General features: G+C 36.1%; 1 protein-coding gene across 3 annotated transcripts in view; it reads left to right on the top strand.

Annotated features, from left to right (window-relative positions):
- The window catches only part of PPP4R3B (protein phosphatase 4 regulatory subunit 3B), a 59,446-nt gene that overhangs the window by 3,146 nt on the left and 30,513 nt on the right, over positions 1–25,787 (top strand). For all 3 annotated transcript variants that reach the window (XM_045549644.1, XM_045549645.1, XM_045549643.1), the window contains exons 3-7: positions 10,251–10,349; positions 13,261–13,884; positions 22,248–22,325; positions 23,762–23,878; positions 25,419–25,535. In XM_045549644.1, coding sequence (XP_045405600.1) covers positions 10,251–10,349; positions 13,261–13,884; positions 22,248–22,325; positions 23,762–23,878; positions 25,419–25,535 — 1,035 coding nt within the window. The remainder of the gene's footprint in view (positions 1–10,250; positions 10,350–13,260; positions 13,885–22,247; positions 22,326–23,761; positions 23,879–25,418; positions 25,536–25,787) is intronic.

Here is a 25,787-nt window from a genome sequence, read left to right as displayed (position 1 = left end):
TGCCTGCTTTCTTCAAGGTCTATGAAAATTTGGATGCCCAGAAACAAATACTTCATAGTTGGAGGAATAAAATTGTTTATTACACAGTTTATTAATAATAGTAAAGTCTTACTGTTAAATAATTGTTTTATGTATGCAATACATTCTTAATCATTTCTTTGAACTATTTTAAAATTTTCCATATTCGATTAGTAGCTTTTTCCTCTGTTTAAAAAATGTCATGTGTTCTTTTTGGTGAAGAATCAAATTAAACATTTGTCCTGAATTGAACACCTGAAGATGTTTCCTATACCTTAGATATTTTAAGGTAAATTTTTCTAAGTCAGCCAGGCAAATGGTTACTCTCTGTCTTTGCACTAAATTTTACCAGATAGTCACTTTTGGTTTGTTTTTGTTTGTTTGCTTGTTTGTGGGGAAAGAAATACTATTGATTTAGTATCATTTTTCCCTTACCTGCATAAATATAAAATTATCAGGAACTTTGTTCTTAAATGTGACTAAGTCATAAGCAGTTCCCCACAAATTTAGTTGTAATATGGATTCTTCTCAGATGGTATATAAGACCATTGGCTGTTGTTAATTTAGAAAGATCACATTTTGGCAAAGGTTCATATATAGGGTAGTCCCCAACATTAAAAATACACAATGGTTCTATGAATATTTTAAAAATGTTTGGACATAGTTTCCTGTATAATATTTACTACTATAAAATTGGCTCTAGATAAATGGCATTTTTTATATACTAAATATAAAGTGTTGGAGAAAAATGCTTTGTTTAAAAAAATTTTACACCATCATTTGGAAATGTTTTCTGTAACTAATCACATTTAAATACTTTTAGGGCTTTTTTAAATTGTTTTTTAGTTGAGTTTTTTTTAAGTAAATAACATTCAGGTATAGAATAGAACTCCGGTAAATGAGAATAATATGAAAAAGCTTTGTATATAAAAATGAAAAACCTGTGTGAATAGGGTTACGTGTTTTATTTTCTTTATTTAAATTGAGTGAAGTTTTTAAATAGAAATCAGAGAGCCATTTAGGGGTTATGTTAAACTCAGTTTCCTTGAAATAGATTCATTTTTTTATATTTTCACCCCAAATCTTGTTCATTTTGTACTTCTTACCAAATTACACAAATTGGGATTTCTGAATACGTTTAAAATTTTCTGTTTGTTAGAATTATCCTTTTTAAAATGTCATCATTTAAGTTATTCAATGAATTAATCTCGAAAATTATCTGTTTCCTAAATTTACATGAAATACATTGTTTGTTAGTGGCTTTTTAAATTTTTGTTTTAGAGACAGGGGTTCTTGCTTTGTTGCCCAGGCTGGCCTCCCTCCCAGGCTCAGAGGATCCTCCTGCCTCAGCCTCCCGGATAGCTGGGACTACAGTAGTGGGTTTTGTTTTGTTTTGTTGAGACGGAGTCACCTGGGCTAGAGTGCTGTGGTGTCAGCCTAGCTCACACCAACCTCAAACTCTTGGGCTCAAGCGATCCTCCTGCTTCAGCATCCTGAGTAGCTGGGACTACAGGCATGCGCCACCACCTAAGTTTTTCTGTTTTTAGTAGAGACGGTGTCTCGCTCTTGCTCAGACTGGTCTCAAACTCCTGACCTCAAGCGATCTTCCCTCCCACCTCGGCCTCCCAGAGTGCTAGGATTACAGGTGCGAGCCATCGCTGGCCAGCAGTGTTGTTGTTTTTTTGGTTTTTGGGGGGGGTTTTTTTTGAGTTTTTTTCATTAGTGGATTTTTAACAAAAATCTTGAGTAAGTGAATAAGATGTTTATGGGGTATTTTGCTATATTAAAATACATTGAATAAATTCAGAAGGGAATATATAACGTTCTTTTAACATTATAGTTTTAAAATGAGCTAAGTACTAAATTATGTGCTCAGAATACATCCTTTTTTTTTTTTCAGAAGTGAAGTACTGAATTGTGGGCTTGAAATAAGTTAGAATGAGTGGAGTTGAATGTATCAAATGACTGAATAGCGAAAAGGTCATCATTGATTCACATCACTTTCTTCCTTACTGTGCACAATAATGAAGTAGTTAATGGGAAGGAGAAGATAGACTTACATACTTAGCAATAAACTTGTTAAGTATTTAAATAAACACACGTTGCTTAGGTTAAAAGGTCTTTGGGGGGGGGAAAAAGCATGTTGGAAAGAGAAAAGAATAACTACAACACAACATGAAATAAAGTGCCTGGTATGTGTGTCAGATTTTTAAGTTATTTAAAATCAATCCGATTTTTTTTTGTTTCTTTGGTTTTTTTGAGACAGAGTCTTGTTGCTCTGTTGCCCGGTCTAGAGTGCAGTGGCGTCATCATAGCTCACTGGAACATCCAACTCCTGAGCTCAAGCAAACCTCCTGCCTCAGCCTCCCAAGTAGCTGGGACTACAGGTGTACACCACCACCCCTAACTAATATTTCTATTTTTAGTAGAGAAGGTCTCGCTTTTGCTTGGGCTGGTCTCAAACTCTTGATCTCACGAAATTCTGCCACCTCGGCCTCCCAGAGTGCCAGGATTACAGGCGTGAGCCACCGAGCCTGGCCTAGTCCCGTGATCTTAACCAAATCAAAAGCAGAGTCAAAGCCAGGCATAGTGGTGGACACCTGTAGTCCTCACTACTTGGGAGGCTGAGATGTGAGGATTGCTTGAGGCTGGGAGTTCGAGGCTATCATGCACCACTATCATGCCTGTGAGTAGTCATTGTACTCTAGGCTAGGCAACATAGTGAGACCCCATCTCTTAAAAAATAAATAAATAGAATCATAAGAATATATACCTATTAGATTTAACACAGTTGTGTGTTACTTGATTTAGGAGAGTCCTCATCCCAGTTTTATTGGTAGACAAACAGGTGGAACTCTTACAGAATAAGGTAGCTGATAAAATGTTTTAACCCAGTCCTCATTCAAAGGAATGCATTTCACAGATTAGGCAACTAAAGTACAGAAAGATTAAGATTTTTGACTGAGATTATACAGCAGGTATTTTCAACACAGAATATTATAAAAGTAAATTGTATTCCGCAGACTTGAGCAGTAGGCAAAGAAGGGAGAGGCTGATACAAGCAGGAATCATTAAGAAAAACTTCACTCTTGATAGTGGTGGTTGCTGAAAGAACTGTGGTAGGGAAGGAAATAGTACACTGCTACAAAAGGTCCTAAGCCTGTTTGTAGCAGAGGTTTCTTATTTAACAGCTTGCTTTGCTAAAGAGACGGGAGCCATTATAGGTTCTTGAGTAGAGGCCTAAAATGATGAAAGTGATACTGTGTTGAGGGAAATGAGTGTGGCAGTGTCATGAGTAATAAGGGAGCAGGGTGGAGCAGAAGAGCTTTGGGTAGCAAGACCTTTTTGTAATAATTAAGATACAAAAAAGATGAGTCTGTTCCAGTGTGATAAATGGACTTGAAAAGAAGGAACAGAGCTCCAGTATATTTTCAAGAAAGTGCTGGAAGATTTGGTGAATGATTAGATAGTAAAGAGAAGGAATCAAAGGTCTCTGGTAGTATTTTTGAGTCTTGGGACCAGGAAAATGATGACTCTTTCCAAAAAGTGGGAAGTTTATGAGCAGGTTTATGCTAGTTATTTGGTTTGAGGCTTGCTTATTTATTTATTTAATTTATTGTTTTGAGACAGGGTCTCACTATGTCACCCAGGCTAGAGTGCAGTGGTGTCATCACAGCTCACTGCAACCTCAAATTCCTGGGCTCAAACAATCCTCCTGCCTCAGCCTACCTAGTAACTGGGACTATGGATACGGGCTACTGCGCCCCTTAGTTTTTCTGTTTTTTATAGAGGCAGGGTTTCCCTCTTGCTCAGGCTGGTCTCCAAGTCCTGGCCTCAAGCAATCCTCCCACCTTAGCCTCCCGAAGTACTAGGATTACAGATGTGAGCCACTGTGCCCAGCCCTGAGGCTTGCTTATTTTTTAAAAAAAGCTTACTATGAATGTATAATGCATTGTCATTGTTAAAAATTCAAAAGATACATAGTGAAGTCTCTTCCCACCACAGACTTTTCCCATACAGTTTCCCTTACTAGAGGCCACCCACGTTACCAGTTTCTTATATATCTTCCTAGAGGTATACATACATAAACAAATATGCACACAGTATATAGTCTCCTTTTTATTGGCATAAATGGTAGCATACAATATACTGTTCTGTGCTTTGAAGTGATAGTAAAACAAATAGAAAGATCTTGCAATGAACATCTGAGTTTAGAGGTAGGGTAAGAGTTCTGGCAGGAGAGATTCTAATTTAAAAATCATCAAAAGCCAGCACAGATGTGTGCCTGTAGTCTCGGCTACTTGGGAGGCTAAGGCAGGAGGATTGCCTGAGACCTAGAGTTTGAGGCCAGCCTAGGCAACATAGCAAGACTCTGTCTCTAAAAAGAAAAGAGTCATCAAATGGAGAAGAACTTCATTTTCTTCTTTTTTTTTTTTTTTGGAGACAGGGACATGCTCTGTCACCTCAGAAAGTTAGAATACAGTGGCATCATCTTAGCTCATCGCAAGATCAAACTCCTGGGCTCAAGCAATACTCCTGCCTTAGCCTCCGGTGCCTGGCTGATAGAGACAGGGTCTCACTATGTTGCCCAGTCTGCTCTTGAACTCCTGGCTTCAAACAATCCTCCCACCTCAGCTTCCCAAAGTGCTGGGATTACAGGCATGAGCCACTACACCCAGGCTGAATTTCACCTTTTAAATGGAGATACTACCTATCTCATGATAGTTGTGAGTTACCTATAAAAAATGCTTCAGTGTAGTACCTGACACATAATAAGCTCAGTAAGAGAACTATTGAGAACTATTATAAGATTCATAATGATCTTGTAATCCTGATTTATAATCCTGACTTAGGCAGGATTGTCGCCTTTTCCAATGAGGAAGATCAAAGAGCTTGAATAATTTGCTGAAGGTCACAAAAATGGACAGTGAAGCTGTCAGTGGTGCTCAGGTTCTAATTCTAATGCAGGGTTATTCCCATTGTATCACAATATATCACAGATTTTGGAAAGATAACCTATTGCTACTATTTGTAAGCAGTGTCATCATGTCTTGAACTATACATTGTAGTGTTCTATATTTTTAAAAATCAAGTTCAGAAAGAGTTTAGGTCAGGAAAAGGAACTACTAGAGGGTTAGAGGTTGCACTGTTAGGTTAATCTCACTCATTTTCAGATTTTAAAATTGATTCTGAATCTGTAAATTGAATTTTTAAAATATGCTGTTATTTCAGTTTATTTTTTTAAATAAGTATTTCTTTTAGACAAACAGCTTTGTACTGAAATTTTGTCATTGTAGTTAGGGGCAAAGATAGGATTAGTCTGGCAAGTAGTAGGATCTCAAATATTTAATGACTCTGAATTTTATTCCTGTTTATGAAGTGATTCAGTACTATGGAGGAAAACTGAAATAAACAGTCCATTGATGTATTAGACCCTTTTAAATGTGTCACAAATGGTTTTGTGAATATGATTTAGCAACTGGAGACCCTTTGCCCCGAAAGGTGTTATAAACCAAGTTGTTTGTTTCTTTTTGGCTTTTTTTTTTTTTTTTGAGAAAGAGTCTTGCCCTGTTGCCTGGGCTGCGGTGCACTGGCTTCATCATAGCTCACTGCAACCTCAAACTCTGGGCTCAAGCAGTCCTCTTGACTTAGCCTCCCAAGTAGCTGGGACTACCGGCATGCTCCACCAAGCCCAGCTAATTTTTCTACAGAGTCTTGCTATGTTGCTCAGGCTGATCTTGAACTCCCGGCTTCAAGCAATCCTCCTGCCTCGGCCTCCCAAAGTGCTAGGATTATAAATGTAAGCCACCATACCTGGCCCAGATAATATTTTAAATCAGAGATTCTTAATCCAGGGTCTAAATGATACCTTACAATTGTATTTAAAACTTGGTGTATGGCTGGGCACAGTGGCTCACCCCTGTAATCCTAGCACTCTGGGAGACTGAGGTGGGAGGATCGCTTGAGCTCAGGAGTTCAAGACCAGCCTGAGCAAAACTGAGACCCTGTCTCTACTAAAAATAGAAAAGCTGGGCGTAATGGTGTATGCCTATAGTCCCAGCTACTTGGGAGGCTGAGGCTACTTGGGATCGCTTGAGCCCAGGAGTTTGAGGTGGCTGTGAGCTAGCCCAGGCAACAGAGTGAAACTGTCTCAAAAAAAAAAAAAAAAAAATACAATGTAATCCTAGCACCTTTGGGAGACCAAGGCGAGAGGATTGCTTAAGGCCAGGAGTTTGAGACCAGCCTGAGCAAGAGTGAGACCCTGTCTTCATTAAAAATAGAAAAATCCTGTGTCCAAATAGATAGATAGATATTCTTTGTCTAGATAGATAGATAGATAGGTAAAAAGAAAGAAAAGAGAAAAGAAAGAATTGGGCTCTGGAATGTGTTCTTAGTATAGAAGTTTGAAAACAACCATTTCTTATAATAAAACTACATTATGACAACCTAATTCAGTAAGGGCTAAATTGTCAAGCTTCTCCAGCCCATTTTTTACTCCTAGCATGGGCTTGCACATAATCACCTTTTTCATCCTTTTAAAGGACCTGACCAAATGTAACTGACTTATTCTCCCTGAAAGCTCATTTAAAATCTGATTTCCATAGGGATATAGTGGTGATTAAATGTTTTAGTTAATAGAAGAAAACTGTAAACTTCTTTTGGTTTAAACAGAGGCATTAATAATGTCCCAAAGAGATGAAATCATTTGCCATGCCCAAATGAGTGGAAAATGTAATAATAGCACAAAATACAAGGGTTGGAAACAGACTTTGTTGTGAAAAATTGAGCTTGGCTGTGTCTAGGTTTTTTGGATTTGCGGACACCCTGCCATTCTTGTGCAAGATCTATGCTCTCTCTCCCAGGAGCTTTTACTCTGACCCTTGTAATAAACAGTTTAAGCAGCACTTCATCTGGGTATTTTATTACTGAAGTGGTGGGGAAGGTAGGTAGGATAGGATTTATGACCCATTTGGTGTATATACGTAGAGCTAAAAGGTCCCTACTCTGATGACACTTTCCTACCCACTTTTAACCAACTGGAGATACAATTAGATCATTTCTGAAATTTGATTTATCAAAACAGTTACCTGGGACCCTTGTTAAAAATATGGATTCTTGGACTTCACTCCAGACCTCTCCCAGGGGAGAGGCATGGGAATCTTGTTTTTAACCATTCCCCAAGGACCATCTTCTTTGCATTGAAAAAGAACTCTAAATATAAATCCCATTTAGTTTCTGTGATTTTTGACTAGATCGGGGAAAAGAATTTAGGTTAAGAATGGGAAGGAAAGAGCAAAAGAAAATGATGATGAAAAGGGGAGTTTAGTTACCGTAATTCAGATTTCATTGTTTACCTGGACCTTCTCTCAGAAACTGGATTGAAGCCAAAATGGAAAGGGTCTTCATTGGCTGGATAAAGGGTTTTGGATTTCATTCTGTAGTACTGTCTCCATCTGTAGATAGACTATCTATAGAATAGTCCAAAGTGGAATGCACAATAGGAGCATTGGGGTTTGAGAAGAAACCTTCTGTTTATATAATATATCAAAAGAAGATACTGACTTTTGTTAATATTTAATAAACAGTACGTCAGGTGGTGAAGAGTCAAAAATATACATGGTATTCTAAGCAAAGAATAACATTTCCATGAAGTGTTCCCTACTGTGATATTTTGAAATACAATTTTGGTCTTTGTCCAGTTTGCTGGCATAGAACTCCTAAAATCCTTGGAATCTTCAAAATGGTAAGTGTCTTCTTGTGTGCTAATCAGTTGACTGGTGACTGGCAGCCCCTAGGTTGCTTCAGAAAGGGAACTGAAGATCAAGGCATGATTTGAAGGTTGAGACTTTCAGCCCTATCCCCTCCCCAGAGAGATTGAAGGTTAAGTCTTTGACCAGTGGCCAATGATTTAATCAGTCATGCCTCTGTAAAGCTCACACGTACTGGGTTCTGGATTAAGAGAGCTTCCAAGTAGCTGAACAGGTGAAGGTTCCTAGAAGGTGGTATGCCTGGGAAGCCCCTTACCCCATACCTCACCTTGTGCCTTCATTTGTATCCTTTAAAATATCCTTTATAATAACCGTGTGAATGTGAGTTAAGTGTTTTCTCTGTGAGCTGCTCTAGCAAATTAATTGAACCTTAAGGAGGGGGTTGTGGGGATCCCGATTTATGGCTGGTTGATTGGAAGCACAGGTAAAACAACGTAGGGCTTACAATTGGCATCAGAAATAGGGGGCAGTCTTGTGGGACTGAGCCTCGACCTATGGATCTGATGGTATCTCCAGGTAAATAGTGTCAGAATTGAGTTGGAAGAATTCTGCAGCTGGTGTCCACTGCAGAATGAAGTAATTGGTTTTGGTGGAGAGAAATCCCTACACACATCTTGCTGAGCAGAGGTCTCGAAAGTGATTTGTGTTGTGAGAGTGTGGTAGGAGAAACTGAGTTTGTTTATTCCTGTATTCTCAGACCCACCGATGGTGAATTATTGTAGCCCATGTGTGCAGATAACTGTTTACAAATATTTTTCTAGTTTATCCTAACCCAAACAAAATGGACAGGTGCCTTAAAAAGCGTTGATAATAATGTAAGTGCAAATGAACAAGATAATGGTCAAACTGACATTTATGCTCCTACTGGAAGCTATTTGTCAGCCATGTGACAAAACAGAAACAATGATATAATAGATGTGACAAGAAGTTGCCCCTCCCAAAAAGTTTAGAGTTATTAAAAGGATAATTTTAAATACAGATTTGTATCCACTGTCATGTATGGGTGTACTAGGCCCTAAGGGTACATTGGGTCTTAAAATGCTAATTAATGATATAGAACCATTACAGTTCAAACATTTAAAAATTTTGCTCATATTATCTTTATATAAGCTTTTTCTATTTTAGTTTGTGTTTTATAATGTATTACTATGAAGTCTCTGAGAAGGTAACTGAGAAGTTCTGAGTAAAAGTTTGTTTGTAAAACGGGTTCGAAAAGTTTGGTTTTTTAAAAAGGTTTGAAAACTTCTGTAGATGGGGGAGCAAATGAAGAATTTTAAACAAGAATGACCTGATAAAATTTTAGCGTAACTCTGGTAGCAAATTTCATTTTCAGAAAGCATAGCCAGAAAGAAGGTAGAACATAGATTTCCAGCTATTTGTACCAGATTACATAGCAAATAAGAAGTCTTCATCTGAGCTTTGGATTAATTAAAGAGTATTTTTCATTTACTGTTTAGAGCTAAAAAGTACTGAAATGTTTCCATTGTCAAGACTCTATTAATCTGGGGTTCATTTTTATTTTTATGTTTCTTAATGTTAGGTCATAATATTTATAAGTACTACTCAGATGGACAAATCATCAAACAGAAGGTATTTTGTAGATTATATTTTTGGTAGAGTATAAACTCAATTTATGTATTTTTTTTGAAAATAAAAATTTTAGCCATTTTAAACTTTCATTATTATGAAACCTTAAAAAAGTATTCATTTTATTGTGTAGTGACTTCAGTGTTTAAGCATGTACATTTGTGCATGTGTGTTTTAATTTAAACACAAGTCTTCTACAGGGGATAACAACCTTTTCCTAAAAGCATAACTGATCTTTCGGTAGAGGACATTCTAGGAGAGTGCTTATTTGAACCTTGGGTTGATTTTTCTACGACCTAGAATGCAGAACCTGGATGCTATTGGTAGTACTTGTAGGTAGAGCAGATAGCTTCATTTCACCATTGTATTGCATTCATTTCTTAAGATCTCGAATTCTTTCCCAGATTTAAAAAAGAAAGGCAAAAATGGAATTAAGCCTTAAATATTTCCAGGTAGTAGTTACCTTACTTTTAATCAGTTGACAACCAGTTCAAAGTAACTGGTAGGTAGGTAGCGAATGGAACAACTGATTTTCTGGAAACAACAGAAAGTAGATGGTTGGAACGTCTATGTTACAGTTTTGGCCAGGAGTGGCTAGCCTTTCCATTACATATTATCTTGATAACATAAGCCAGAGCCTACTAACCTGTTTTAATATTTCTTGTTTTAGAAAATTGCCCAATGTCATTTTTAGTACCAAAACTACTATTTCATTGCCAATATATTACTAAAAATGTCAATTGAGTATATATTAATTACATTTATAAGAGGGCATTTGTCATTGCTGTGTTGTTTCCAGTTCACTTGTTTTTTATTTATACTTTGTAGATATTTCTTTTCTAATGTGATGATGTAGAAATCTTTATTTTTAAACAGGATACATTAATTGTTTGGTCAGAAGCTGAGAACTATGATCTGGCTTTAAGTTTTCAAGAAAAAGCTGGTTGTGATGAGATCTGGGAAAAAATTTGTCAGGTAAGGTAGTTTTTATAATATTTAACTTATGTTTGCATGCGGTCTTGAATTTTTGTTTCCTTTTTACTTTAAAGACGTGTACTAGAATGTGGGAGACATGTCTTAGTGTGAGACTTTGACAACCTAACCTGGAAATTTTTTATATTCTACTGCAAATTCTTTTACTTAAAAAACAAAAAACAAAAAAACAACTTTGTCATAATTTTGTTTTACCACTTTAGATTTTGATACCATGTATTCATAATTAATACCCTATAGAATGGCAAGATCTTTAAACAAACTAAAAGAAGATTAAATAATGATGTTGAAGCTCTTAGGGTTTTTTTTTTTCTTTAATATTTGATCATGTGTTTGCCTAATGTTTATGAATACTGTGCCAGGCAGTAATGATCAAAAGTACCCATGACTTCGGGTAGTCTGAAGGTAATGAGTTATCTCAATTGATTGTTCACAGTCATTTACAGATGGAGCTCCTCATTCTACTCATTCCCCGTTCTCACTACTGTACTTGGCTAAGTAAGATTAGCATCTTATGTTAGTATGATATATTTGCTACAGTTAATAAGCTAATATTAATACATTATTATTAGCAAAAATCCATGCTTTATTCAGATTTCTTCAGCTTTTCCCTAATGTCCCTTTTCTGTTCCAGGATCCCATGTAGGATACCATGTTTCATTTACTAGTCATGTCTCCTTGTCTCCTAGGCTTCTCTTGGCTAGGACAGTTGGTATTTGGAATTTTCAATAATCATGACATTCATTTTAACTATCATTTTCTATAAATGGGAGATCACTGTGTTTCAGTAGTTGCCTAATACAATACTTTGTAATGGTTTTTTTTTTTTTTTTTGGCTACTATCGTGTTCACTTATATGAGCTTTACTGTCTAGTGATTCTTATCACTAAAGGTTCTTGAGCTAGTTTTTTGGATATGACCACAGTCATTTTTTTTCCCTTTATCCTTCCAATAACATTGCCACATAGTGGCTCAAGAAAAGTATGTGTGAACCTTCGTATTCTTTATAAGGCTTATTTGACATGTGGCCCTGAGTTACTAAACTTCTCTTAACTGGGAGTAGATAGTTTGTTTCTTTCTTCATATCTTACTGTGCATCAAATATTGCCAGAGCATTATTAGCATAAATTATTAAATAGCAGAATTCCAGCTGATAAACAATTAAAATCAGTAATCAGTAAATATGATTTTGCATAATTCATGCAACATACATAGAATAAAATCCAAATTGTTATTGTTTTACTTGTTTTTAAACTTATGGATGGTGATAATGAGAAGGTCCTAATTTTCACTCTTTTATTTATTATCACCCCATGTGTTTCCCAAGGATTGAGGTTGAATTTTTTGTGTGCAAAGTTTTCTATAAAATGGTGGCCGGGCACAGTGGCTCACGCCTGTAATCCTAACACTCTGGAAGGCCGAGACAGGAGGATCACTTGAGGTCAGGAGTTTGAGACCAACCTGGGCAATAGCAAGATGCCGTCTCTGTAAAAAATAAAAAATTAGCTGGGTGTGATGGCACACACCTGTAGTCCCAGCTACTTGAGAGGCTGAGGCAGGAGGATTGTTTGAGCTCAGGATTGGAGGTTGCAGTGAGCGATGATGACACTACTGCACTCTAGCTTGGGCGACAGAGTGAGACTCTGTTTCAATAAAAAAAGAAAAAAAAAGTTTTCTGTAAAATGAGACAATTTAAAACCCAAAAATGACCTCACTTATAGACTTATAAGATGTATTCAGCAAATATTTGCTGTTCTGTTCTTGATTCAATATAAGTTTGGATCATGTATTCATCCATGAAATGGCAAAAAAACGGATCCATGCAAATAATAAAAGCATATTAGGCCAGGTGCGGTGGTTCACACCTATAATCCTAGTACTCTGGGAGGCCAAAGCAGGAGGATTGCTTGAGCTCAGGAATTCAAAACCAGCCTGAGCAAGAGCGAGACCCCATCTCTACAAAAAAGAAAAATTAGTCAGGCATGATGGCTCACACCTGTAGTCCCAGCTACTCTGGTGGCTGAGGCAGGAAGATTGCTGGAGCCCAGGAGTTTGAGGTTGCAGTGAGCTCTGATGATGCCACTGTACTCTTGCTGGGGTGACAGAGTCTCGCTCTGTCTCAAAAATGAAAAAGCATATTAAAGGGTATAAAACTATTAAAATCATTACTTTATTAAAAAAGAGAATGTTATAGTAATATGTGTGAGGCTGTTCAGAATATTAACAATATATAAAAGATAACTTTTTTTAAATTATAAATTCCTGAAGTGATATTTTATTTTGTAGTCTTCATCTTCTCCTTAATACCAGCATGGTAACTGACACATATTGTGCGTATACTCAGTATACATTCAATGAATGAATAATGCAGAAGACAGGCATCTTATTTAGAACTAAGGTGTTGATTTACATTATCTGCTAGAACATAAATTTATATGGCAGGTAGTATTTTCCAGTGATTAGCTTTTTAGATTGTACCCTGTCCTATCAATGATATTATAGGTTGCTTTAAGAGTGACATTTAGTGATTTTGAGATAAATGGAAGAGTTACCCTCACCAAAATTCAAAATTATTAGGCATAGTGAAGTTATTAAAAAACTATTTGTGGTTATTACATAACTTAATACCATAAATCTACGTAACAGCTGAAAATTTCAGGTTATCAGAGAATAGAGTTAACCTTAAGTTATAGGTTGGGAAATTTGTAGGTGAAATTATCTGGAATTATTTACTTAGACTCAGATAGTTGACTCTACACCTCGTGTATTTTCCACGACTATACTTCACTGTTGATCAACAGTGACTCTGAAGTTCAATGGTCAGTGATTTGATTTACAAGATTTTAAATTATTTTGTATTTTAAAGTAACTAGCTACACTTGGGTATTTTTAGGTTCAAGGTAAGGACCCATCAGTGGAAGTCACACAGGACCTCATTGATGAATCAGAAGAAGAACGATTCGAAGAAATGCCTGAAACCAGTCATCTGATTGACCTGCCCACGTGTGAACTCAATAAACTTGAAGAGATTGCTGATTTAATTACCTCAGTTCTCTCCTCACCTATCCGTAGGGAAAAGCTGGCCCTGGCCTTGGAAAATGAAGGCTATATTAAAAAACTACTGCAGCTATTCCGGGCTTGTGAGAATCTAGAAAACACTGAAGGCTTGCACCATTTGTATGAAATTATTAGAGGAATCTTATTCCTAAATAAGGCAACTCTTTTTGAGGTAATGTTTTCTGATGAGTGTATCATGGATGTCGTGGGATGCCTTGAATATGACCCTGCTTTGGCTCAGCCAAAAAGACACAGAGAATTCTTGACCAAAACTGCAAAGTTTAAGGAAGTTATACCAATAACAGACTCTGAACTGAGGCAAAAAATTCATCAGACTTACAGGGTACAGTACATTCAGGACATCATTCTGCCTACACCATCTGTTTTTGAGGAGAATTTTCTTTCTACTCTTACATCCTTTATTTTCTTCAACAAAGTTGAGATAGTCAGCATGTTGCAGGTAAGTATACTGAGGTATTCTTCACAATTCTGTTTTCAGATATTTAGTTCCCTTAATCGTTCAAGCTGGTGTTCATCCCCTTTTTTTAAAAAAGATTTCTTCTTTTTACTTTAAATGTACTGTTAGTATAAAAAAACAGACTTTAGCTGTGGTTTTATGAAGGAGAATACATTTTTCATGAAACTTTTTATATTATTAAATGATTAATGATGCAGCTGGGTTTTTTTTAATTTAATTTTTATAATTTTAAAATTGAGATAGGCTGGGTGCAGTCACTCACGCCTATAACCCTAGCATGTTGGGAAGCCGAGGCGGGAGAATCACTTGAGCTCAGGAGTTCAAGACCAACTTTAGCAATAGCGAGACCCTGTCTCTACAGAAAAAAATAGAAAAATGAGCCAGGCATGGTGGTGTGCATCTGTAGTCCCAGCTACTGGAGACGCTGAGGCAGAAGGATCACTTGAGCTCAGGAGTGTGAGGTTGCATTGAGCTATGATGACGCCACTGCACTGCAGCCAGGGTGAAAGAGTGAGTCTCTGTATGTATGTATGTATAAATAAATAAATAAATATCATATCTACATAACATAAAATTCAACAGTTTACCCAATTTTAAGTGTACAATTCAGTGACATTAAGTACATTCACAGTGTTAACGCAACAATCACCACCATCTATTTCCAGAACTTTTGCATCATCCCAAATAGAAACTCTGTACCCATTAAACAGTACCTCCCCATATCCCCTACTCCAGCTCTTGGTAACCACTATTCTACTTTCTGTCTCTGTGAATTTGCCTGTTACAGAAACTGATGAGTATCTTTTAATCCATTTTGAGAGACATAGTTATTATTAGAGTATGTATGTATGCTTAAAGCTTCCCAAGTAATTCATATTTACAACCAGGATTGAGAAACACTCAGTAATTTTCAGGAAATTTTCAGGTTATTTGCTATGTGGAAGTGATTTTATTTTGTCTCGAGTTGTAAAGTAAGAGTTTTATACCATGTTTATCATGTTAATAGTGTACACCCTAACAGTATAGTAAGTATGCTTTTGAAGAATTTGCATGACTTGTGGTATTAGATTATACTTAGTTTTCTACATAACTACTTTTGTTATTTCCATAACAGTTACTAAGTATATTGAGCAGCTACTGTATACTTAGTGTTGTGGTTCTCAAAGTGTGTTCTGTGGACCCCTCAAGGTTCTTGAAGCCCTTACAGAGGAGTCTATGAGGTTTTCCCTTTCCCACTTCATGTCAACATGAGGCTGTATTTTTTTCATTATACCTCAGCCCAAAGAACTGAAAAAGATAGAAGAATCTAGTTGTCTTTTTGTTAAGCCAAACATTAAGGAGATTTACAAAAATGTAAGAGAGCTACTCATCTTCCTAAATTTTTAAAATTTCGGATTGTATAGTGTCTCTTAAAAATATTTATATAAATATAATGACTTATTTTAAAAATGAATTTATAAATATTTTCACATGCTCAGTCTTAATTTTAATTGTGGTAAATATTGATAAGCATAATGCACGTAATAAAGACTATTTAGGGTCCTCCATAATTTTTAAGAGTTTAAAGGGGTCCTGAGACCAAGTAGGTGAGACTATCTGTCTTAGTGTTAGCTATTAGACTCCATTTTATGACATTTCCAACCAGTAGTCATCTTTCTATTATTACTTTATTTTTTTATACAGGATTTACTTTTCCAGATCATCCTTTCACTTAGCAATTTTTCACTATTCCCCAATAATGAGTGTGAGGGAGGATAGATGTTCACATTAGGTTCTTTTTATAGTATATGGAACTTGTTTGTGGGTTTTTTTCTTTTCTTTTCTTTCTTTTTTTTTTTTTTTTTTTTTTTTGAGATAGTGTCTCCCTCTGTAGCCCAGGCTGGAGTGCAGTGACACAATCATATCTCACTGCAGCCTCGACTTCCTGGGCTCAAGTGATCCTTCTACCTCAGCCTTCCGAATAGCTGGGACCACAGGCGTGCGCCAACACACCCAGTTAATTGTATTATTTTTTGTAGAGACAGGGTATTACTCTGTTGCCTACACTGGTCTTGAACTCCTTGCCCCAAGCAATCCTCTCGCCTCAGCCTCCCAGAGTGCTGGGATTATAAGCATGAGCCATCTTGCCCAACCAAGGTCCTACTATTTTTTTAAAAACCATACTGTATAATTCAGAGTGCTGTTTGACTTACTGACAGAAAAACCATTATAGTCTCAGGAGGTTGGAAATAGAGGTACACTCTGTAGTTGACGTAAAGGAACCAGTGACAGAAGTTCAAATGTAGCTTTTAAATGACTGCTTTTGACTTCAGAAGGGTTTCCAAATCCATCATAGTAAAATCATAAGTAGTTTTTAATATTTAAAAAGAAATTATACAAAATAATCTAAATGTTTGTAACACTTTGTCATTTTATATATTTTGTCATAGGTTTATTTGTGAAGGCTATAATTACATCAATCAAATGCAGCTTTAAAAAGAAAATCATTAGCTGGGTGTGGTAATTCAAGCCTATAATCCCAGCTACTCAACCTGAGGTCAGTTCAAGGCTGCAGTGAGCTATGATTGTACCACTGCACTACAGCCTGGGTGACAGAGTGAGGCCCCACCTCAAAAATAAACAAATAAAATTAATTAAAGTCTTACTCATTTCTGGTCCATTTTGTGAAATAGATACTGTGAACCACCACATTTTTTTTATCTAGGGTTTATTTGTAATTTTATTTATTTTTTTTAGGGACAGTCTTGCTCTCTCACCTGGGCTGGAGTGTGGTGATATGATCATAGCTCGCTGTAACCTTGAATTCCTGGGCTCAAGTGATTCTCCCACCTCAGCCTCCCAAGTAGCTAGGAATTACACCAACACACTCAGCTAATTTTAAAAAAATTTTTTGTGAAGTCAGGGTCTTGATACGTTACCTTGGCTGGTCTTGGACTCTTGGCCTCAAGTGATCCTCCCTCATTGCTAGGATTACAGGGTGAGCCACCATGCCCCAGCCTGTCTAGGGTTTAACACTTAATTATCTCCTGTGTGCCAGCAGTGACGCTGAATTATGTTTTCAACAATGTGTGAAAAGGAAAGTAATTAAGGTTGTGGCCAGTGGCTTCTAAATGCTCATTTCCTAAAGCCCAACTATGAGGTTTCCATACAGAAATTTTTTGGCTAGGCATTAGGTGTTTCCAGACACCCTTCTGGCTATCTAGTATACATATCTATGGCTTCTGTTTTTCTTTGTTTTTGTTTTGAGACAGGGTCTTGCTCTGTTGCCAGGACTAGAGAGCGGTGGCATTATTATAGCCTCACTGCAGTCTCAAACTGCTGGGTTCAAGCAATCCTCCTGCCTCAGCCTCCTGAGTAGCTGGGACTGTAGGCATGTACTATGGAGCCCAGCTAAGTTTTTTATTTTTAATAGAGACAGGGTCTTGCTCTTGCTCAGGCTGGTCTCGCACTCCTGAGCTCAAGCAATCCTCCTGCGTTGGCCTCCCAGAGTGCTGGGATTATAGGCATGAACCACTATGCCTGGCCTCTGTAGCTTCTTAAATGAATACTAACCTGCTGTTTCATGGGTTACATAAGGCATATGAAAATGTAAACATTTTATCTAACTGGGCCAAAGTGAGGTAGTACAAAGGTACTTGCCATAAATCCTAGCTTAAATTAGATTAATTAACTGAGAAATTACGTGAGAGAATTTAGTGTAGTCACTAACTCTTACTATGTACACTAATATATGTTAACATTCTCTTAAAGCATAATGAGGCATTAAATTTTAGCTAATCTGACTTTTCTAGCTCATTGCAGTTCAAAATCCCTGTGTCCAGAACTGAGCAATACACTTTAAAAATGTTTTACAAATTAAATTCCTAAAAGCCAATAAAGTAATTTCCACACAAACAGCTATAGAATAAGATCCTTTTCAGAACAGAAAGTTTTCATTTCTCCTCTTACTAGAAATGATGGAAGACAGGAATCTCAAATATTGACATTTTAACACATTTCATATGTTTCCATTGTTCCATAGATAAGAGTTAAGATTAAATAAACCCAGCAGGATCAGTGGTTTAGTTCTTTTTCTTAACATATTTTGCAGATGATAAGTTTTCAGCACCAAAAGAGAAAAATTTCTAACTTTTCATTCCAGTTACTAATTAAATATGTAAAACCCTCAAATGCCTTTTATTTTTTTATTTCTGGTTTTTATTTTTATTTTTTTTGTTTTTTTATTTTTTTTGAGACAGAGTCTCACTCTATTGCCCAGGCTAAAGTACCATAGCATCAGCCTAGCTCATAGCAGCTTCAAACTCCTGGGCTCAAGTGATCCTCCTGCCTCAACCTCCCAAGTAGCTGGGACTACAGGTGCTCACCACCACACCTGGCTAATTTTTTGTTTCTATTTTTAGTTGGCCAGCTAATTTTTTCTATTTTTAGTAGAGATGCGCTCTCATTCTTGGTCAGGCTGGTCTCAAACTCTTGACCTCAAGCGATCCTCCTGCCCCGGCCTTCCAGTGCTAAGATTACAGGCATTAGTCATCACACCCAGCCTCAAATGCCTTTTAAAAAACTGTTGAAAGTAATAATGGGTTTTTTTGTTTTATTTTTAGGGCCTTTGTTTTGAACTCATGTAGGATTTGACATATTAAATTTTATATTATTAGGTTTGATCCATTCTACCTTGTATATGTTTTCTTTGGTTTGATCCGTGATTTTGAACTATGTAGGAACCTATCCTTTAGTTTATTTGGTATGAGTGACAAAAACCTCATTCATTATTTTGGGGACATGGATTCTAAATCCATCTCTGTCAATAGGTAGCCTCGGATGAGTTTACTCTTTGCACCTCAGTCTCCTAAAATTTAAAATTGGCTAGGCTGGCTGGGCAGGGTGGCTCACACCTATAATCCTAGCACCCTGGGCGGCTGAGGCCAAAGGATTGCTTGAGCTCAGGAGTTGAAGACCAGTCAAGACCAGCCTGAGCAAGAGCAAGACCCGATCTCTACTAAAAACAGAATAAAATTAGCCAAAAATCTCCCGTCTCTATTAAAAACAGAAAAAATTAGCCAGACATGGTAGCATGCACCTATAGTCCCAGCTACTCGGGAGACTGAGGCAGGAGGATCACTTGAGCTCAGGAGTCTGAGGTTTCTGTGAGCTAGGCTAACACCATAGCACTCTAGCCTGAACAACAGAACAAAGACTCTCTCAAAAAAAAATTTAAAAATAAATAAAATAATAAAATTGGTGAGGCAATCTCTGTATAATGTTGTAAAGTCTGGTCTGATTCTAAAATTCTGTATTTATGTGATTCTAAAAAATGAATGGGTTCTGTTTTGCTTTGCCTGTTTTTACATTATTGCAAAGAAAGTTTGATTGAGAATTTTTAGTAGCAACCCTTCTCTTTTCCCCTACAAGGTTTTGTTATGTTATCCAGAAAAGCAGCCACACACAATTTGACATATATATTTGTATTTATTAAAACAAAAGCTCTTAAAACCAAGTGGAAAACAAAAACTAAAGTGATCTAAAGAAATTCATTTAATTATTTGGAGAACTAAGATTTTGGAGTAAACATTCCAATTATGTGATAGTCTTTAAGTAGTTGATCATTTACTTCCTTAGTACATATATTGGAACAGAGTGATTTTGTCGCTTAAAGAATATTATCAAGAGTAATGTTGGAAATCAGGGAAAAAAACCTGGAATCAGAAAGCATTTTCTCAATAAACTATAAGACTTGAAATTATCTCTATGTATAATATTTTATGCATTTCTAGCTGTCAGCTCACAAGTACTGAACCATAAGAAGAGTTTAAATGAAAAATTGAATTTATCAGACAGGACAGGAAGCAGATTTAATCTGGGAGAGAGATAGGAAGATAAAAATTTATAGAAGGTATAAATGGAGGTATATATGTATTTATTCACTCAAACCTAAAATATTGAGACTAAAACTATTTGGAAAAAAGTGATTTGAGGGATAAGTAAAAAATTGCTTATGCATATGAGCTCCCTTAAAAGATGGATGGTTCAGGCTGTAGTGAATAAGGTCCAGAAGGAGTCAACAAAATAAATAAGAAAGCAAACATCATTTTAAGTCAGACTAGTGGGTTTATCTCCTACTGTTTTGTTTTTCAGTAGCACCAATTGATGTTTCGTGGGAGAGCATGTTATATACTCTATGATTGTATCTAGTGGTTTTCATTCATTTATTTTTTCATATATGCTCTACCTTATTTCAGAAAGAACTTAAGGGATTGACAGCATTTAATGGATGTTCCTCAATAAGAAAAAGGGCAGGTATTTGAGGTATATCCTTTACGTGTTACAGTTTGGTTTTACCATCAACCATACAGGTACCACTGCTACAGACTTTATTTAGAATATGCTACTTTAATTAATTAAAATTAATGGAAATTGGGCACAGTGGCTCACACCTGTAATCCCAGCCTTTTGGGAGGCCGAGGTAGGATGATTGCTTGAGGCCAGAAATTCAGGACCAACCTGGGCAACATAGGAAGACTCTGTCTCTAAAAATATATTTAAGTCAGCTGGGTGTGGTGGTGCACCTATAGTCTGAGCTACTCAGGAGACTGAGGCAGGAAGATCACTTGAGCCCAGGAGTTCCAGGCTGCAGTGAGCCATGATCGTGCGACTGAACTCCAGTTGGGACAACAGAGTGACACTGTCTCTGAATGAATGAAAGAAATTGCATGTCATAAAAGTGAATTTTGAAGAGAACCGAAGCTTAAAAACACCAACAATTTTTCACCACTTTTTAGCAGATTTTAATGGAAATCATCTCTAAAGTGAGTTTCAATATTTATGTCAGTTTTTTCCTTTGTAATTTTATAGTCCATGCTTGTTTGTAGAAAATTAGAAAATAGATAAGCAAAAAAGAAAATTACTCATTATCTATCATTAAGAGATAACCACAGTTAACATTTTAATGTGTATCCCTTCTAGACTTTAACACACAAATTTATATTTAAAAAATAAAAATGCACACTATTTTTGTCCTTTTAAAAACTGTGTAGGGAAATTAACAGTTATCTGTCTTTTAATACCTCAGAGTCCGCAATCTAAAAAGCAGTTATTGTAGTATTTTGTCATCTAGTTATATCCTTAGGGACCACAAGACCATGTAAGACTCTGTACCAGTTGGCTATAGATTATTGTATTTCATGAGTTCTTGAGTTTTAAAGGGCTTTGTAATTTTATCTGCTCAAGAATTCAGCCTCCTTTACTGCTTTCTGTGTTGTGTCTTAGAATTCTTGTTTTTTGGCCGGGTACTATGGCTCATGCCTGTAATCCTAGCACTCTGGGAGGCCAAGGCAAGAGGATTGCTTGAGCTCAGGAGTTGGAGACCAGCCTGAGCAAGAGCAAGACCCTGACTCTACTAAAAACAGAAAACTTAGCTGGGCTCCATGACACATGCCTGTACTCCCAGCTACTCAGGAGGCTGAAGCAGGATTGGTTGAGCCCAGGAGATTGAGGTTGTAGTGATCTATGATGATACCACTGCACTCAGGGCAACAAAGTCAGACTCTCTCTCAAAAAAAATAAATAAAAATAAAAAACAATTCTTATTTTTCTAATCTGCTATGGACTGACAATGAGATCCTCAGATTTATTTGAATTGTGTTTAAATTAAGAGTAAATAGGGCCAGGCAGGGTGGCTCACGCCTGTAATCCTGGCACTCTGGGAGGCCGAAGCGGGAGGATGGCTTGAGGTCAGGAGTTCGAGACCAGCCTGAGCAAGAGGGAGACCAGTCTCTACTAAAAATAGAAAAAAAATTAGCCAGTCAACTAAAAATAAAAAAAAAATCAGCCGGGCATGCTGGCTCGCACCTGTAGTCCCAGCCACTCAGGAGGCTGAGGCAGAAGGATCACTTGAGCCCAGGAGTTTGAGGTTGCTGTGAGCTAAGCTGATGCCATGGCACTCACCATAGCCTGGGCAACAAAGGGAGACTGTCTCAAAAAAAAAAAATTAATTAATTAATTAAGAATAAATAGATCCTCAAAGGGGGCTAGACAGGCTATCAAAGTTAAAGTAAATGAATTTTCATGTAACACCTCTAGAACATCTATTTTTGTTTTCCAAAGAGTCCGTTGTAGTTGAGAAGTATAGTTAAATTAGGTGTTAGTGTATATATAACTAGAATTGAATGGTGTCATCAAATTTTGGAAAATTGTAACACAGATAGACCCTTGAATTTTTATTTTCATGATGAAAATGCTATTAGGTTTTCAGCTACTTGTATTATTAATGTAATTTGTATAAATCATATAAATGGGTGTAATTTTATACTTTTATTAATATTTCATAGTAATTATTTCCTCTCATGCAGGAAGATGAGAAGTTTTTGTCTGAAGTTTTTGCACAATTAACAGATGAGGCTACAGATGATGATAAACGTCGTGAATTGGTAAGTTATTCATGAAATTCAAAGTCTTAAAGAGCACTTATTCTTTCGGCATGGACAGCTTTTAATCTTGAATTTGTTAAGAGACAATTTTTTATAATTAGTGTGAGATGAAAGATATGTATTTAAATTGAACCGTAAAATGATTATTCAAAGTTTCTAAAATTTTTGTTTTGTATATTTTAGAAAACTCTTAAGATATTCTAATGTATCTTCCCCTCCCCACCATGAGAGAATTTGTATGCCTTATAAATCCCCAAATCAGACAATTGGTTTATGTTAGGACAAATACAAACTCATACATTTTTATGGTTGTAGATGTTAAATTATAGAGATGCTTTTCTTTTTAAACAAGAGGTAAGAAGAATGCCTCTTGAGTATATGATGATAAATAATTTGGTTCTTTGGAAATGTTTTTTGTTTTCAAATGTGTTTATAAGCACCTTTTTTGGGATATAAACTGTGTTTTCGGAAGAGAATAATGATTGCTATTTACCAGATGTTTGTCATTTTTTCAAACAGTATAATCAGATATTTGGAATTTTATAAAATAATGAAAAATTGCTGACTTAAAACAACCAACCATCTAAGTCATCTTTCATGTATTTATTATTAGCCTACTCGGTTTTCTCACTTGAAAAATTAGTGTTTTTGACTAAGGAATCTCTGATGTCCTTTTCAGTTCTTAAAATTATTGTTATGTTTTTGAACCCAGCCAGAAGGAGCCCTCAAACCATTATAGGATGGTTTCAGCAAAAACGTGTGTTCTTAATTCAAAACAAATGCCTTACATGGCATTTTCTTTTTTTTTTTAATATTTTAATTATTAAAATTTTTTAATTTTTTTTTTTCTTTTTTTTTTTTTTTGAGACAGAGTCTCACTCTGTTGCCCAGGCTAGAGTACCATGGCATCAGCCTAGCTCACAGCAACCTCAAACTCCTGGGCTCAAGCAATCCTCCTGCCTCAGCCTCCTGAGTAGCTGGGACTACAGGCATGTACCACCATGCCCGGCTAATTTTTTCTATATATGTTTTTAGTTGTCTATGTAATTTCTTTCTGTTTGTTTAGTAGAGACAGGGTCTCGCTTTTGCTCAGGCTGGTCTTGAACTCTTGAGCTCAAACGATCCTCCTGCCTCGGCCTCCCAGAGTGCTAGGATTACAGGCATGAGCCACCATGCCCAGCCCTTACATGGCATTTTTGCACTGAATGTCTTTGGAGATTTAATTGGTCAGTGTTTGAGAAATAATGCAAGGTTTACTTTTAATTGGTTGCTAGTTTTTAATAGGTTTTTAATGTAGGTTTTGAGAAGCTAGTTTACTCTGAAAAGATGAGATCCTTCAAAAGGGTGAATTCCACACTGTGGTATATTACATTATAGTGTACCCCAAGTTTATTTTTATTTTTATCGACTTCTCATTGTAATTTCTAACATTACAGGTTAATTTTTTCAAGGAGTTTTGTGCATTTTCTCAGACATTACAACCTCAAAACAGAGATGCATTTTTCAAAACTTTGGCAAAATTGGGAATTCTTCCTGCTCTTGAAATTGTAATGGTAATTATATGGTTTCTTTTTGTTTTTGAAATTATGAATTTGTAATATATTTATATTATACATGGGAAAGTATTTATTATAGTAATGCATATTGAATTCTGTAACTTAGTTTATTATTTATCTGATAACTGAATTATTACAAGAATATCTTCAGTTTTCAGATTTTTATTAATTTAATTTGTAGTATCAATATGTAATCACTTGCATATAATATAACCTCAAGTGAATAAAAACTCCACATGATTTTGCAAGTTTATTATCTTTTCTGTAACAATATTAAGTGTATTTCTTAGAAACCAGTAAAGTATCTTTTAGATCAGTGAGTGGACTAAAGACAGAAACAAGGGGGCTTGTGCTGCAAGATAGGGTTAGGGCACATTTCTTTGACTTTTGTTTATATGAGTTTTATTCAATGATATTTAGTATATGAAAAATTAAAACAAAAATTTTAAGTATTCATTTTAAAGTGATAATCCATTATATGTTAACATAAATAACATAACTTTTATGAAAAAATAATTTTTCCAAAACAGAATTTGATGAGAAGAGTGACATTGTTATACCTTTTTTTCTCTACTCCCTCTAATGTCTAGCCTAAGAGAAGATGGCTAGATTTATATAGCAGCTTCTACATTTAATTTGTTGAGATATCACATGTCATGTAGCCTCTGGAAAACCCCACTATACTTGTGATTGAGAGTGAAAAAGACAAAAAGTCTTAGTATTATTTATTATTATGAAAATAGTTTTAATCTTGTGCACTTCTGCAATGGATGTTAAGACCCCCTTGCCAGAATTCCCTGAACCTCACTTTGGTAACAGCAGGGTCAGGGAATGTTTTCAGAATCACCTGAAGATTTTTTTTTTGTAAGTTACAAATTGTGTGTCCTTCATTATGTTGGAGGAGAAAAAGCATTCAGGATCATTACCTTAGAAAACTAAGTTGTGGGGAAAAGGATAAAAATGTCCAAAAGAAGTTTTCAAAAGCATCCTCTGTTAGGTGAGTAATGAAAGATAGGATCTGTTATTAAGGAATAACCCTGGCAAATCCAGGACAAAAGAGAGATTCTGAAAGACTGAGGCCTTAGCTAGCAGACATTATTCAAATTTTTGCATATCTTTAAATAAATCTCTTCCCCAGATTTTTTACAGCATTTTTAAAGCGTTGCTTTATAAACCTTTGCTGATCCTTATATTTAAGTTCTCTGAATAGTTCTTTGTTTTGGTAAAAACCAGTAGAAACGAAATATTGAGCTGCCTGAAAGTTTTAATATTTGTGAAATGAAAGAATGAAAAGGTTGGAGAGGTTATATGTGTGTGTGTGTGTGTGTGTGTGTATAGACAAAAAGTGTTTGTATTATTTATTATGAAAATAGTTTTAATCTTGTGCACTTCCTGAGAAGGAAATCTGTATATTGATTGTAGTGTAACATCTTAATCCAAAAGTTGAGAGGTAGTGCATGGATTTGGAAAAGAAAAAGGAAATGCAAGAATAACTCTTGTTAATAGTTTCTAAGTAACATAGTTTTCCTTTTATCAGGGCATGGATGATTTGCAAGTCAGATCAGCTGCTACAGATATATTTTCTTATCTAGTAGAGTTTAGTCCATCTATGGTCCGAGAATTTGTAATGCAAGAAGCTCAGCAGAGTGATGACGTAAGTAATTATGTATGATTCTGTATGAATTACCTGTAGAGTAGTGTTTACAAACTATTGCAAGAAAAGACATAATCATAATGTTAATCTTTTTTTCTAATAAAATAATAGATATCTGATCCGTTGTGACTTTGGCAAACTTAGAATGTGGCAATTGATTTTGCTTATTATAAAGAAAAAACAGGCCGGGCGCGGTGGCTCACGCCTGTAATCCTGGCACTCTGGGAGCCCGAAGCGGGTGGATCGCTTGAG

This window comes from Lemur catta, chromosome 4 (genome assembly GCF_020740605.2).
Source record: "Lemur catta isolate mLemCat1 chromosome 4, mLemCat1.pri, whole genome shotgun sequence".
Taxonomy (NCBI): Eukaryota; Metazoa; Chordata; class Mammalia; order Primates; family Lemuridae; genus Lemur; species Lemur catta.
Note: the sequence above shows the minus strand (reverse complement) of the source record. Positions and strands in the feature narration are given on the sequence as shown.